We start from the raw sequence: 13,967 nt of genomic DNA on the forward strand, positions 1-13,967 counted from the left end.
CATCTCTCACATATATTTGAGCTTGTTGGGAGAAGGAGAGGGTGGTCTGTATACATAAGGCAGTTGTAACATTGCCTCAAGATTCCCAGATTCACCAGCTGGACTGGACAGTAAACCCGAAACTGACCTTTGGACATGCCTGAATAAAATAGGGAACTACTTATTGACTGATTAGAAAGAACCAATAGGGAGCAAGTGCTTAAAAGGAGTATAAGAGGATGTAGTGCTTAAGTTTATTAGTGTTTACCTATGAGATTACTTGTACGAGCAAGTGCAGGGCTTTAGAATGAAAATAGAGTGCTTATTTTGAGATTTAGAGCAGTTCTAAGGGAAAAAGTGAACAGCAGACTTTGTGGAGCCGGGAATAGTTTAAACCTGCCCGACACTGCTCTGTGCGCAAGACCGTGAAAAAAGAGAGTTGCAGGGTTTTAAGAGAGATAGATCAAGGAGTTTGAAATTGACCCAAAATGGTACACTTCAAAATGTTCTTGGATGCTTCAGACCTGAGACTGGTATGTCTTAATGCTGACATATGCATCCTAAAGAATATCCATATTCTGAGGACAAATGATGGTTAATAATGGGTTGCATTATAGAGCCTTATGTATTAAAAAGGGTCTATTATATAATTGAAAGTCCATATAATCGAATCCGAGAAAACTGAATCTTGGAAGTTCAAACCAACTTCTCCTCTGGAAGCCAGGTTTTTTTTTTGGGTCAGGTGTTTGCCTTTTTCACAATGTGCAGTGATCACAGAGTTGGTATATAAAATAGGCAGGGGGTGGGAGGGGCCCAGCCCCCCACATGGTTGGAATGGGGGGGGGGGCTTGCCCCTCCAAAAACACCATCTGTTTTGGTACCAGAGACGATCTCAGATTCGAACATATGGTCTTTTAATCATATGAAATAGATCTGTGCTGAAACTGTCTACTTTCTGTAGAAAAAATCATCTTGCCATCCCCAGTTAAAATATTTATGAGTATCACCATCACACCAAATGAGTTTCTACAGAAAGTTACTATTACAGCATGGAAGTTGAATTATCTTTATTGTCAGTGAAATATACAAAAGGGAGTTGCACACACGATACTCTTCAAAATCATCTACCATTATTCCATTTGCTGAGGAAAAGACAGCAAAAGGTGATAAAGCAGTAATGGAGAGGAAGAAGGTATATGTGCTTCTCAGAAAGGCACTCATTTTATACATTCCATAATTAGCCTATTGTAGTCAACTGGAGTTATAGCTACATCAGTGAAGAAAAAGAAGTAGTGAAGGTAGAGGCCCAGGAACCACACAAACCAAAGTCTAAATCACAAATCCAATTTACTGACAGCAAAAACAGAGCAAATGCAGTCAAGCGCTTTCGTCTTTGGCAAAGACTTCTTCAGAACTCAAATTCTGTTCTGTTTTTGCTGTCAGTAAATTGGATTTGTGGTTTGGACTTTGGTTTCTGTGGCTCCTGGGCCTCTGCCTTCGCTACTTGTGGTTCTTGGTTCTTTTCTTCTCTACATCAGTGAAGATGCCATCATTAATATGGCCTTCAATGCCAGGGCCTTCATTGGATTTCTGTCTTCAACAAATTCATTTCTTGCAACAAGAACTGATGAAGGTCCCTCACCTTTGAAGGTTATGATAATTACTACAAATGTTATCACCTCCATCTCCTTGGCCAGATTTTCAGCAGTAGAATGCTTCTTTTTCTTTTACTCTGTTGGCCTTTTCTGTACTTCCCTTTCTGTAGTTTTACATTTTTTGGAAACACTCCACTTCTTAAATTTGTACTTCATTGCTACTCTCCTTTACTGACAAGATTTTCCATTTACTGTTTAGCACTTAGGCCTCCATAGTTTTAAGTCCTTTATCCTTGGTGGTCATTTTTAACTTTTTAAAAGCTTGCTGTCTATTTTAGTGTGGTCATCTTTTAGGCAGATTACATACACACAGTGAACATCTATTGTTAGCTATTGTTTTTCAGTTTAACTACAGGGAAGACAAAGAATCTCACCAGACCCAGACGTGTAGCTAGTTACACTGGCATCCTGGGCAGTCCCCAGAATGATGCTCCCTCCACCCAAGCAGAGGAAAAAAATGTCTGTTCTGAACTGTAAGAAACAACATAGCTCCACGCTACAATTACACAGCCAGACAGCTAGACACTCCCCCCACCACTGCACTCATTCCAGCACATGCTGTTTAAGTAAATGGATGCCAGCAATGCTGGTATTGCACTTTCAACCAATCAGAATGCTTGACTGTGCCCACTAACAGTTTGCACCTGGGGCAGCTGTCCCCTTCACCACGCCCTAGTTATGGACCAGACCAACACAACCCTAGTTACAAAATGCATTAAAATTAAAGTATTTGGAAAACTTACTGTAACAAGTAAATGATAAGTAGATCTGAATAATTTCTAACCACAACTGGTAATAATTTGAAAAAAAAAGGAAGTAAATATCTTCATACTGTGAAAATCCATTTGGCATTTCACACAATTTAACAGTGACTAGCAGTGTGAAGAAATGAAGAAGGCCTGAAGTGACATCAACTTTGAATACATGAATAAAAAAATACACCCATGAAGGAAATACGGAAAGTAAGAATATCCAAATATTCAGAAAAAAAATCAAATGCTTTCTCTTGAAGGAAGGTCTGCTGAAAATATTGTGGGTTAATGCCACTACTATATGGGGCCATGCATCAAATGATGCAGAGGGAGCAGCTGTGTAAGTTACTCTTATAAGAGCTCACTTTTCACTGCTTGTAAAAAAGCAAAATGACAGACTGACAGATGCAGGTGTGTATTAACTCACTATTACAATACTGCTGCAAGAAGCTTTCTGGAAAAAAAGACCTAGCCATTGACTGAAAGAGATCAAGCATTCCTGCACATCAAAAATGCATGGTCAACACCTATCCATAAAATAAACATTAGAAGGAAATAACGAAAATTATCTGCACCATACAACACGTGCTACTTAATGCTCCAATGTTTTACCTCTTATCAGTCCTTTAAATGCAGTAAATAAATGCCCATATGTGAGGTCGTTTGTCAATATTTCAAGGTAATACTTGCTTCAGAAGCGATTTAATGAATACAAAGAGCAATACAAAAGTTAAGTGCTATACCGTGCAAGATCAGGTATTTTTTATTTTTTTTCTTTGCAAGATCAGGTGTTTGACATCATTCTTATCCTAACAAATGTCATTCTTCAGTGTCTGCACTTTAGCAAACACACTTTCAGGAATCAACGACTCATACATTAAACATAATCTGGGCAAATTAAAAAGAATAATAAATGCATTCCATTTTGTTATCCAGAATCAGTTTAAAGGTTTGTTCTGCTTCCATTCACAAGTCGTCCTCGGAAAGCCCATACATCCTAAAAGAAAATAAAGCAAACATGAATTAAATTTAAGGGACTTCTCTGTAGCAAAATGTAGGACTTGCACTGCACCTTTAAGTAGCACAAAGTATACTTTAACGATGCAGGGCAGACTGGTACAGGGGACAGCAATACCACTACGACTCCTATCGTGCACTAATGTAACAGTATGTAAGCCATATTAGTAAGTATGTATTGCTAATTTAACAATATTAATATCAAATTGCAAATGTTAAAGTTCATGATTTCTAATCAAATACTTGCTGTCCAATTTATCACAAACATTATCAATATGATAACTTTATAAGCTAGTGAGCAGAATAGGATACCGATCCCCAAAACATGGGAGAAATTTCAAATATACAAACTTGCCGGTGGAAAAAAGAAACACCTCCTATCTAGATTAGTAAATGCAACAACTAGCTCCAATATAGCTTAGTACTTGCCTTCCATTTGTCAGTCATATCTCTAACACCCTTTCTGTAAAGGATTTCCTTGCATTGATTCTAAAGCTTCTTTCCACAGCTTGCTAGTCAGTTTCTCTTTTACCATCTCTGCCCTTACCCTTATTTGTCCCATGCAGATTTACATATCCAAATACCTCTCAAACATTTAATTTAATGAACAAACTATTTTTAACCTGAGTTCAGAGATAACCCCTTGCATTCCCTTAACTATCTCCACTATTCTTTGAATTCTCACCATCATTTCTAGTACCTTTATCCTGAATGACTCTCAAAATTAATAAAACAAGGCCCTACATACTCATCATTTTAAAGTATATTAAATAACGTCACCTAGTATAAAGCGCTACATTTTGTTGATTGCTTTAATGGAACATAATATAACTCAGTTAAATAGGTGGAAATATACTGAAAAGCATTAAAAGGATTTGTGAAGTGGAACAAGTCTCCTGCTGCACTCCATGTGGGGATGCTTACCATATATATATATATATACATATATATATATATATATATATATATATATATATATATATGTATATATATATATATATATATATATATATATATACATGCATACATATCAACTCCAAGGCTCCACAATACTCGGGAAAAGTGAAAAATCCTACACAGTAGTACACAGCAGTCTTGCACAAACAGCAAGACCATTGTGAGGGATAAAAGTCTGCAATTTAAAACTATCTTCACCAAAAAATGTGACTGAAACAGGATCACAAGAATATAGCATAACCAACTGCAGGAAAGCCTGTTAAATATCCCCATCATGTTGGGGCATCACACAAAGCCACACCTTTGAAACTGTACCCAAAAAATGTTTAAAATGATTAAACCACGCCAACCATGGGTAAATCTTCAATATACCACACCACGTTGTCGGTTATTGCTTAAATATTTTATTCTGCGGTCCAGCTATGGCCACACCTGAAGATGTCAGTGCCATACCATACAATGGCATAGGTGGTTTCACTTTTTTTCTATTATCCCTTTCCTGCCTTGCATTCTCATATAGGTTTCCTTATAGGTTCATAGATTAGTACTAGGTTAATTGCCCTTGTGAGCCATTTTAAGCCTAGCCAATTATCCCTTGTGAGACTCAAACCTTGCACCTTATGTTTGTAAGGCAAACACCTTAACCATTAGGCCACCCTCCTAACCTCAAACTATAAAACTCATTCATTCATTCTTCTGCACTTATCTTTTTTTAAAGACTCGTTTATTCGGCTATATTTATGCGTTTGTTTATATATTTATTTTTCTTTGAATAAATTACCAAGGTAGGCTGGATAGTGCTGAAGAAACATTTTTTTTTCTTTTCATTTGCTATAAATATGGAAAGTGTTTCCTGACAACTGAATTCTCAGTATTTCTCTAAGCACTTGCAAATGTGAGACTATCATAAGTTTTAAATTTATGTCTCTCTGTCATGCAAATAATTAAAAAAAAAGGGGGTCCTTGTTTGTAGAAGTTATTAATTTTTTTGGCAGTTCAGTGATTTAGCGATTTCTCTCATTACCAGCCTTCTGGATCATCAGTAGTGCCTAGGCTGTTTCCAGCAGTTAGAGACCTTGGAACGTGGATTCATAACTCCCTCTCCTTTGATTATCATGTTGCCAGAGTGGTCCAGAAGTCCAATTTAGCGCAGCTGATCACAAAAGAAAAATCATCCACATCTAAAGATGTCATTTCCTTATGTTCTGCTTTGAAAAAAAAAAATCATAGAATAGAAAGCACTCTTTGAGATGTACCTCCCTAGACATATCAAAGAACTGGAAAGTCTCCAGAGGTTCCTAACTCAAAAGATCACTGACTTAAACTCTAAGCTACCATAAAAAAATTGGAAGCACTGTCCCTTTATTCTCCTATAGACTCCCGAGGAGTGATCTGTGTTAGCCTTTTGTCATTAGGGGCCAGTAGTCCAGGATCTCTTTTATCTCTCTAAATCAAACAATCCCACTAATACTAAACTCAGAGATCTAAATCTACATCAGCAAATAAATAAAACACAGTGAAGAGACAGATTCATTACACAATGCCTTCCCCACCTCGAGAATGGACTTCCACAGCAAATTAGTCAGTGCAATACATTATATTCCTTCATTAGGAACAAGATGATTGGAGGGATATTCACAACTTTGCCCTTGTCTTGACTGGCCTAACCCTCCTTGAAAAAGTAGGTAAGGTTTAAGGGTGAGTACTGGCAACACATAAAAGGCCACTAAGTCACAGTAGCCTTGTATTTCTTATGACCTAATGACCTTATACAACACACAAGGCCAAGCAATTGATAAAACCTTGAGGACTGTGGCTAGACCTAGCTGCAGAACTGCAATCTACAATGGTCCTTGTCTTATAAAAATGTGTGAAGCCCCCTGTGAGAAAGAACGATGAGAAATAACAGATATACTTTTATTATACTAGTTGGTCTACAAGGGGTCCCTCCTATGCATGTCTACAATTAAGATTATCCTTTTTTCAACTCTAATTCGGCGAACACCATTCACCAGTATACACTGTGATGTGCTCTACTCCAGGACAGTGGTCTTATTTCCTGAACCTGCCAATTTAATAAACACATTTTCATCAACTCAAGAAAAACAGTCATGGTTTGGCATCTACTTTGTTGCAAGCATATATAATATATAATTGCCAAGCTTATGCAGAACTTCAGCAGCAGCCACTGAATAAAGGAACTGTCTTTATATGGGGTAAGGGGACAGTGGGAAGAATATTTTTGATCATTGAAAAGGGCTCTCTTGAAGATCAGCTGATATGGTTAGAACACATTCATTGTATCAGTGGGCTGCTTATGACCAGAAACAATTTGGACAGCACAATGGTGCAGCAGTCGCATTGTTGCCTCACAGCAAGAGGTCCTCTGGTTTGATTCTCGGCTGGGGTGCCTTCTGTGCGGAGTCTGCATGCCCTCCCTGCATCCATGTGGGTTTCCACCAGTTGCTCCAGTCTCCTCCCATGTTACAAAGACATGCATTTAGAGCATTTCTTCCCGGGCCTCCACTGAAAATTGGCTTTGTTCCAAGTTGGACTTTCCTGGTAAACAAATGTTAAATAAAATAAATAAATTACAAGCAGAAATGCCTGGTGTGGCAAATGGAGGACAGCCAAGAGGTAAAAATCCAGAAAGTCACGTACTGAAGTAAGAAAGGACAAAAAAAAGGCTTAGCTCTTACAGTGACCATTCAGGCAGTAATGCTAAACATCTCTGCAAACAGGTGAAATGCATGGGGTGAAACATTTGATGGTGGGGTATCAGATGGTATGCAAAAGGATACTGGCAATTTAGGGGACATGCCTGCTCATACCAATGCAGTGAATAGAGAGGTCTGCACCAAGCTGGATAAAGGAGGATCTGCTTTCTATACCCTAAGGGTACACATTTTTTGTTGTAGCTCAGTTTATTTACAATTACAGTGTTGTACAAGATTAAACAACATCTCATACTGTCAATATTTCATTGCATTGGCTGTGAGATTGTCACAAATGTACTTCAATGCTGCCTCCAAGACTGGGCGATGTAGGATAAAATAAGTGAATTTTCTTCCACTTCTTCTTATTCTCTGAGTTTGTGTAACCTCACAGGTAATATATTTAGACATTAGTGGTATCGGGGCAGAGCCCCTGTATTAAGGAGAGCAGAGGACACATCCCCCAGTAAAAACTCATTTATTTAAGCTATGTGATATTTTGCTTTGAGACCATTATGGCTGCATTTTTGTGAAATTTTGACAGTTTAGTTGCAATGTTTTGTATCCCAACATACTTAGACTCAGTTTCATGACAGGTTTTATGAAGAAATGTCTGCCAGACCACAAACAAATGTCTGAAACCCACGACTTAAATCTCAGACCTTGGCAAGAAAGGATTCAGTGAACTCTCTTCACTCAGAGCCATCAACTCCTGCTGGACCAGTGTGGAAGCCTGGAGAGGAGTCTTTAGTTCAAGGTGTATACACTGAGCACCAGCAAGGTGGAGTATAGAGGCCACTCCCCAGAAATAAGTCAGTTACCAACATGCTCTGATAGTTCTGCTGGGAGATAGGCAGTGCTAACCTACTGGGTCACATTCCCAAGGTGGTTGCTTATAGGAGTATCTCTTCCAGGCCCTTTATCATTCTATTAAACAGAGAATGGGTGAACAAACTCAAGCCCTCCGTAGTCAAGAATGAAGATTCTGAATGTAAGGAACCGAAACACTATCTTTATGATGGACTTACCTCTTGAGAGTGCTTGAATTCTGTCCTTAAGTTCCTTATTCCTAACTTTAATGGTGCTTCAACAAATGTCTGTGGTTATACTTTGGACCTTTTCACTGATACACATACTGGTCTTCAACCACCTCTATGATCCATGCAGTGAGCCAGGCCAGGAACTTTTCTCTCCTGTATCTTAAGGTGTTGGGATGAATTCCTAGTACCAATAGCAGCCCTTCATATAATGTTTCTCTTCCAAGCAATAGCTACAGTACCAATGTGGATCTTGACTTGTAATATGAAAGACACAAACACTTAAATGTCTTCAGTGCTTCAGGCATTGAACACTGGAGTTTTTCTACAGTAAAAGTCAAGAGCTATAGCTGAAGTATGTGATTCTGAAAAAGAACTGGTCAGCCAGGGGTTTATGACATGCACAGTGTCATAAGATGCAATACCTTCAGAAAAATAATGAATGGTAAAGGAAGAAAGGATGATCCCACATATCAAACCAATGAGAAGGGTCCCTGACAGTAGATCACACTAAGAAACCCACTGTTACCATCCATTGTCCCTGAGGAAGGAGAGGCTGAAGGTAAAAACATTAAATGCTTGAGTTCTCACAAAACCAAACCAAACCAGGTATCCAATATTTTCTATTGGAGAAGAAAAGAGAAGAGAACAGAAAGAGAATAATAACCTGTTACACTGAAGTGAGAAGCAAGGCTGTCCTGGTGGGGGGGGGGGGGGGGGTCATTATACCATCCACATGGGAGGCTTTTTTCTTTAAGCCCTACCCCATTTCTCCGCCCTCCTGTTGTGGTTATATGGACTCTTCCAAGAAGAGGGTATGCCCAGCTCTTCATCAGCTCAGCCAAGTCCTCCACCCTTTTCCTGTCTTTGGACACACTTCCCCAAACACAATGTCTCCAACCTCCACCAGAAATCATTGTAGAGGGTGCCCACATACCCACGCAAATCTCTTCTATGTAACAGTTCTATGCCATCTACAAAGTTGTGACAGACCAAATTGTGGTATCATGCACACTGACCATGGAATAAAGAAACCACAAAAACTAACATATGTGGGAATCACCTTTAAAATCAGTAACTGATGGAGTATACTTTCCCACCCTAATGAAGAACCTACCTGCTCTATTTAGCAGAACAGATCAGACAAGCAGAAGTCTTTCTGGCAGCCTCAATGAACTCTATGACCCTTGCTGTACTACCCAGTGAAATTAGGGGATCTAAATGAGGATAAAGGCATGAAGATGAGTTTAATTCAACAACCAAAAGGGAAATCCTATGACTTGCACTAGGATGGATTCTTGCACTGCCGGACAGCTTAGAACCAGAAACCACACTCTTTCCTGGCAATCAGAGAATGTATTTTGGTCTTTCTTCTCTAAAACAGCCTAGAAAGTGTGAAATCAGTGGAAAGCTTGGAAAAGCAAACAGAAAAAAATGTCATTTCTGAATGCCCATTGCTCTACTGCATTGTGCAGAAATGGAGACTGTCATGTCATGTCATTTCAATCAACATTTATGAAATGTATGGGAGATCAAGACTGTCATGTTCTCTTCTGCAGTGAATAGGTCAATTTATGGGGTGCTCCACTCCAGGGAAAAAACATTATCAATCAAGCCTCCTGTATCCTCAGTTCCAGAACAGAATTGGAGTTGAAGCTAAGGGAATCCACTAGTGCATTCACATCCTCCTGATGTGACTGACTGTGAGAGTAATTCTTCTCTTATGGCCCAATGCCAGGCCCACACCACCTCTCTGCAAGGGGTTATGAAGTGTGCCATGATGCTTATTCACATAACACATCTTGGCCTAGTTGCCTGACTGCAGCAAGACAACCCTAGGTATCAATTCCATTTTCAGAGCTTAGAAGTCAAAAACCTCACTCTCAGCAATAGCAACTATATAAACCCCCATCTTTGGTACACCATATGCCCTGTAGAAGGACAACGATAATGCATCTGCTGGCAGAATCTCAATGGCAGGAAATGAAATGCCTATGCTGAATCAATGAGGAACTGTCCACCACTCCAGAGGCTAATGGCACAGGTCTGAAACCAGAAACAGATCCAGGAGGCTCTGGTGACTCTACAGCTACTGGCACCTCATTGTCGTTTGAAGCACAGCAATGCATATGTGAATGGGACAGTAATGAAGGTGTTTACCATAATGTTCAAGAGGCACAGAAGGATTTGAAGCATGACCCAACTAGGCTGCTTCCTGAAGGATACCAAAGCCATGACTTACTGTTCCTTTTCTGTACACAGATAGTGTCCAATTCTGCTCCAAATAAACAGAACTCTCTACAAAGTGAGACCAAATATTTCTCCCAGCTTATGGTAACCTATGGGTCAGCATCCACAAAATAACTCAGGAAAAGAGACACATCCAAGGAGTTCAACCTTTAATGGGGCTCCAAGAAGCCATCTGTCCAAGCAGGGTAATGCAAGAAGACACTTTGCAGGGTCTTGATCACCATGGTCATCAGTTCTGGGTGGAGATGATGTACTAAATGATGATACCTTCTACAGAAAATGATGGTGCCACATACTAAACAACAGAGATCCTCCTGCGGGCTTACAGTTAGTGATGTCCTAAAAGTTACCTGTACTGTCCTTCAACACTCATCCAGACCCCACATTGAAGAAGGGACGTCACCTGCTGGAGAGTGTCACCATTCAAGACTTGATATACAGGATATGTCTGCTAAAGCTGCACAGATCCAAGATAATATAGAAACTTCCTCCTTGTCCTTTTAATTTGAGGAAGAGGATGGAATAAAATACCCCTTCCTCTTTTTAAAGGAGGCACAAGCTCTCTAGCCAACTGAGAAATAGATTCTAGGCCATTTCCAAGAGTGTTACACAGAAAAATGGTTTTCTAAGGGAGTTCTTCAAAAGGAAAACATAACAGTTCTAAGACCTGTGCCATCTAAGACCACATCTAAAACCATCTTATCATATGATGGTTCTCTGAGCTAGGGCAAACTTGAAGAAGTGGCATCATATGTGCAGTCCTGAGGGTAGTCAGAACTGACATAAAGACCTCTGTGAAGTAGGCTTCCTAAGAGACTTAACAAGACACCCAGAGACAGTAATTTGCTCGTGTGCTAGACTGGTGTAATGGAAGAACACAAAGTCAGGATGCGTCTTAAATACCCTTCATGATGATCAGATTATCATTTATTTTCGTATTTTCCATGATGTTCTAAAAATCTTGGCCCAACGGTACTTCCTCGAGGAAGATGGGGCAGCTTGCCTCAGCTCTTCCTTAAAGGGCAGTCTGAGTCAATGCAGTTCAAAAGAAGCTACTGCCCTGACCATTGCACAACTTTTCTGAGCTTTTTCCTAAAGGACAGTCAGAATAATGCAATCTTGCATAAGCAAATCCAAGTTGCTGATGCCCTCACCACATAATTATCACAAATGAGATAGCCAGCAATGTGGCAGCCCATGAATAAAGCCGTAAAAAGGATATACTTCAGAGACTTCTTGATCTTAGAATCAGGGAGCAATGTCAGATTTTCCAAAGGCCAAATCCACGATGGAAAACTGAAATGTGGTAGATGAGATATAATTACAGGCCATAAATATTCTTAGATGTTTTATATGTATGTCACTATACTGGTGGTTTAGTGAGGGCATCTGCCTTATTGGGAACACAAGGAAGAGAATCTGGTGCTTCCAGGCTGCAAGAATAGCAGCCTTAAGAAAAAGTTCCATAGGATGATGACCCATAATTCCTCTAACTTCTTCACTAATTATTGGTTAAGTCTCTTTAGGGGAGAAGGAACAAAAATCAGAGAACAATCTATAGAAGACTTCATCAGCATAAGCATCGATCCAAAGGAAGCTTCATCTGGGGATGGAGTTAAAGGGATGAAATGTGTCTGAAAAAGGTTTTCATACTACACTAAAGAGGATAATGAGTAAATAAAACAAAAAAGTCTTGCTGTTCCCCAAAACATTATATTGCTAAATCTGTGATAGATTTAGGTCTGCCTTCAAAAGGGGGAGGGTGCAAGAACCAGTCAATTAGCTGACCATAATGGGTATAGATAAGTGAAGTGAGAGCAAGAATTCCAGCAATGACAATCTGCAATCTATGAGCCATTTCCTCTTGTAAAGAAGTGGCATGTGTTGTGACACTAAGTGTCTGCGCTACCATCAACCTCTGCCAGCAGTTTCCACATGTACGGATGGAAAATCTCAGCTTCCTACAAACAGAAACAGCAGGAAATCAACAGCTGCAAAGACAGACTGGGATCTTAAACAATGTTATGTAACATTATTGTAGCATCTCAGTTACTCAGTTCTGTCACTTCAGAAAATCAACAAGCCAAATATTTTAGTCAAGTGCATTTTTCCCCGATGACAGTTATTCTTGGTTTAAGTCACCAATTCTATAATGTAAGACTTCAAAGAACAACATTTATGAATATGTACATCTTCTGCCATAAGCTCTTTCATAACCATCATTGGTGGTTTGCTATATCTCAATAGAACACATTTAGCTACTGTCAAGTTTGGTAGTTTCTCTTCAAAGATGCAAAATCCTTTCTAGTTACATACAGACTAACAGACACACCAATGTAATGTACATAAATTACTTCCGACATAAAAGAACTGCAAGTAGCCTCTCTTTCCCTGTCCCCAACTGCTGCACTGCCAAGCTTTATTGTGTATGAACACCAGCACAGATGAATTGGTGGCACAGGTCTTTAAATTACTTTATATATTTTCAAAAAACTGACAGCCTTATCTTATGCACAGGGAGTACATTTTTACTGCTTATTTTCCTGTACATCTCACTACTCTTTACAGAACTCACTGTTTGGCCATCAGCTCTTACCAACTCACCAATCTCCCTTGGAGCCTTACTATCAAATATTTAGACCTAATGAACCCTGGAAGGCGGCCAGTAATCCACTGCCTGAATAGATTTACTGGATACAATTTGGCCTGACTCTAGACCGAAACCACCAGTCAAAGAAGCATTGGACACCACAATTGTTGACATAAAGAAAGGCTCTGTGAACAGCAGTTTTATTAGCAGTAGAAAATTTCTGGCTTTTCTACTTGGTAGCTAATCCAGGGGACTGCAATATCAGTATTACCAGCACATCCTTTTCTCCTTCCCAATTTATCACTATGCTACTAGCAGGCATTATCTATATGTCTTTCTATATCTATCGACCTATTTGAGTTTATCTGAGTGAATAAGCTGGCCAAATGATCCATTTAAGTTACTTTTTATTTATTTTCATTTGTTAACCGGGTAGGTAGACTGGTCCTAATACACTGTTCAACAACAACCTGGGCCAAAAAGCAAAACAAAATGCATAAACAATGATCAAACATATATCAAGTTTTATATATATATATATATATATATATATATATATATATATATATATGTATATATATATATATATATATATATATAAAATCACATACTGAATTCTTAACAAAGTAAATTATAATAACAGGGTTTACACAATTCTTAAAGTAACATTTGCAGTTTGTTCTACCTTCAAAAAGTGCAATATTAAATGGTGTTTAGGAATATCTTTGCTGACTTATAACATATTGCTCTTTGCATGCAATAAATGAGGGTTTATGCAAATATTTCCTGGGCCATAAGCCATGTAAGTGAAAGAAACCACTGTACCTCCAAGAATGCAAATTAATCCAGCAAATACTCAAGTCAACCTCACCCCTACCACTCTAGTGCTACAGGTTGGATAGATTTATTCCCTAAACTCGTGTCAGAATCACAGGTAGAAATGTTACTGCTGTATCAGTGGATCAAGGCAGCAGATGGTGACAAATAATATGCAATTTGAATTTAATTTTTACATG

General features: G+C 39.0%; 1 protein-coding gene across 1 annotated transcript in view; it reads right to left on the bottom strand.

The window, feature by feature from the left end:
• Window positions 1-3,116: 3,116 nt before the first annotated feature.
• Window positions 3,117-13,967, bottom strand: part of PHYH (phytanoyl-CoA 2-hydroxylase) — a 930,440-nt gene continuing 919,589 nt past the window's right edge. The window contains exon 9 of the mRNA XM_044087967.1: window positions 3,117-3,383. Coding sequence (XP_043943902.1) covers window positions 3,330-3,383 — 54 coding nt within the window. The 3' untranslated portion in view covers window positions 3,117-3,329. The remainder of the gene's footprint in view (window positions 3,384-13,967) is intronic.

The sequence above is a fragment of the Protopterus annectens genome, chromosome 11.part0 (assembly GCF_019279795.1).
Source record: "Protopterus annectens isolate FY-2018-M chromosome 11.part0, PAN1.0, whole genome shotgun sequence".
Lineage (NCBI taxonomy): Eukaryota > Metazoa > Chordata > Ceratodontiformes > Protopteridae > Protopterus > Protopterus annectens.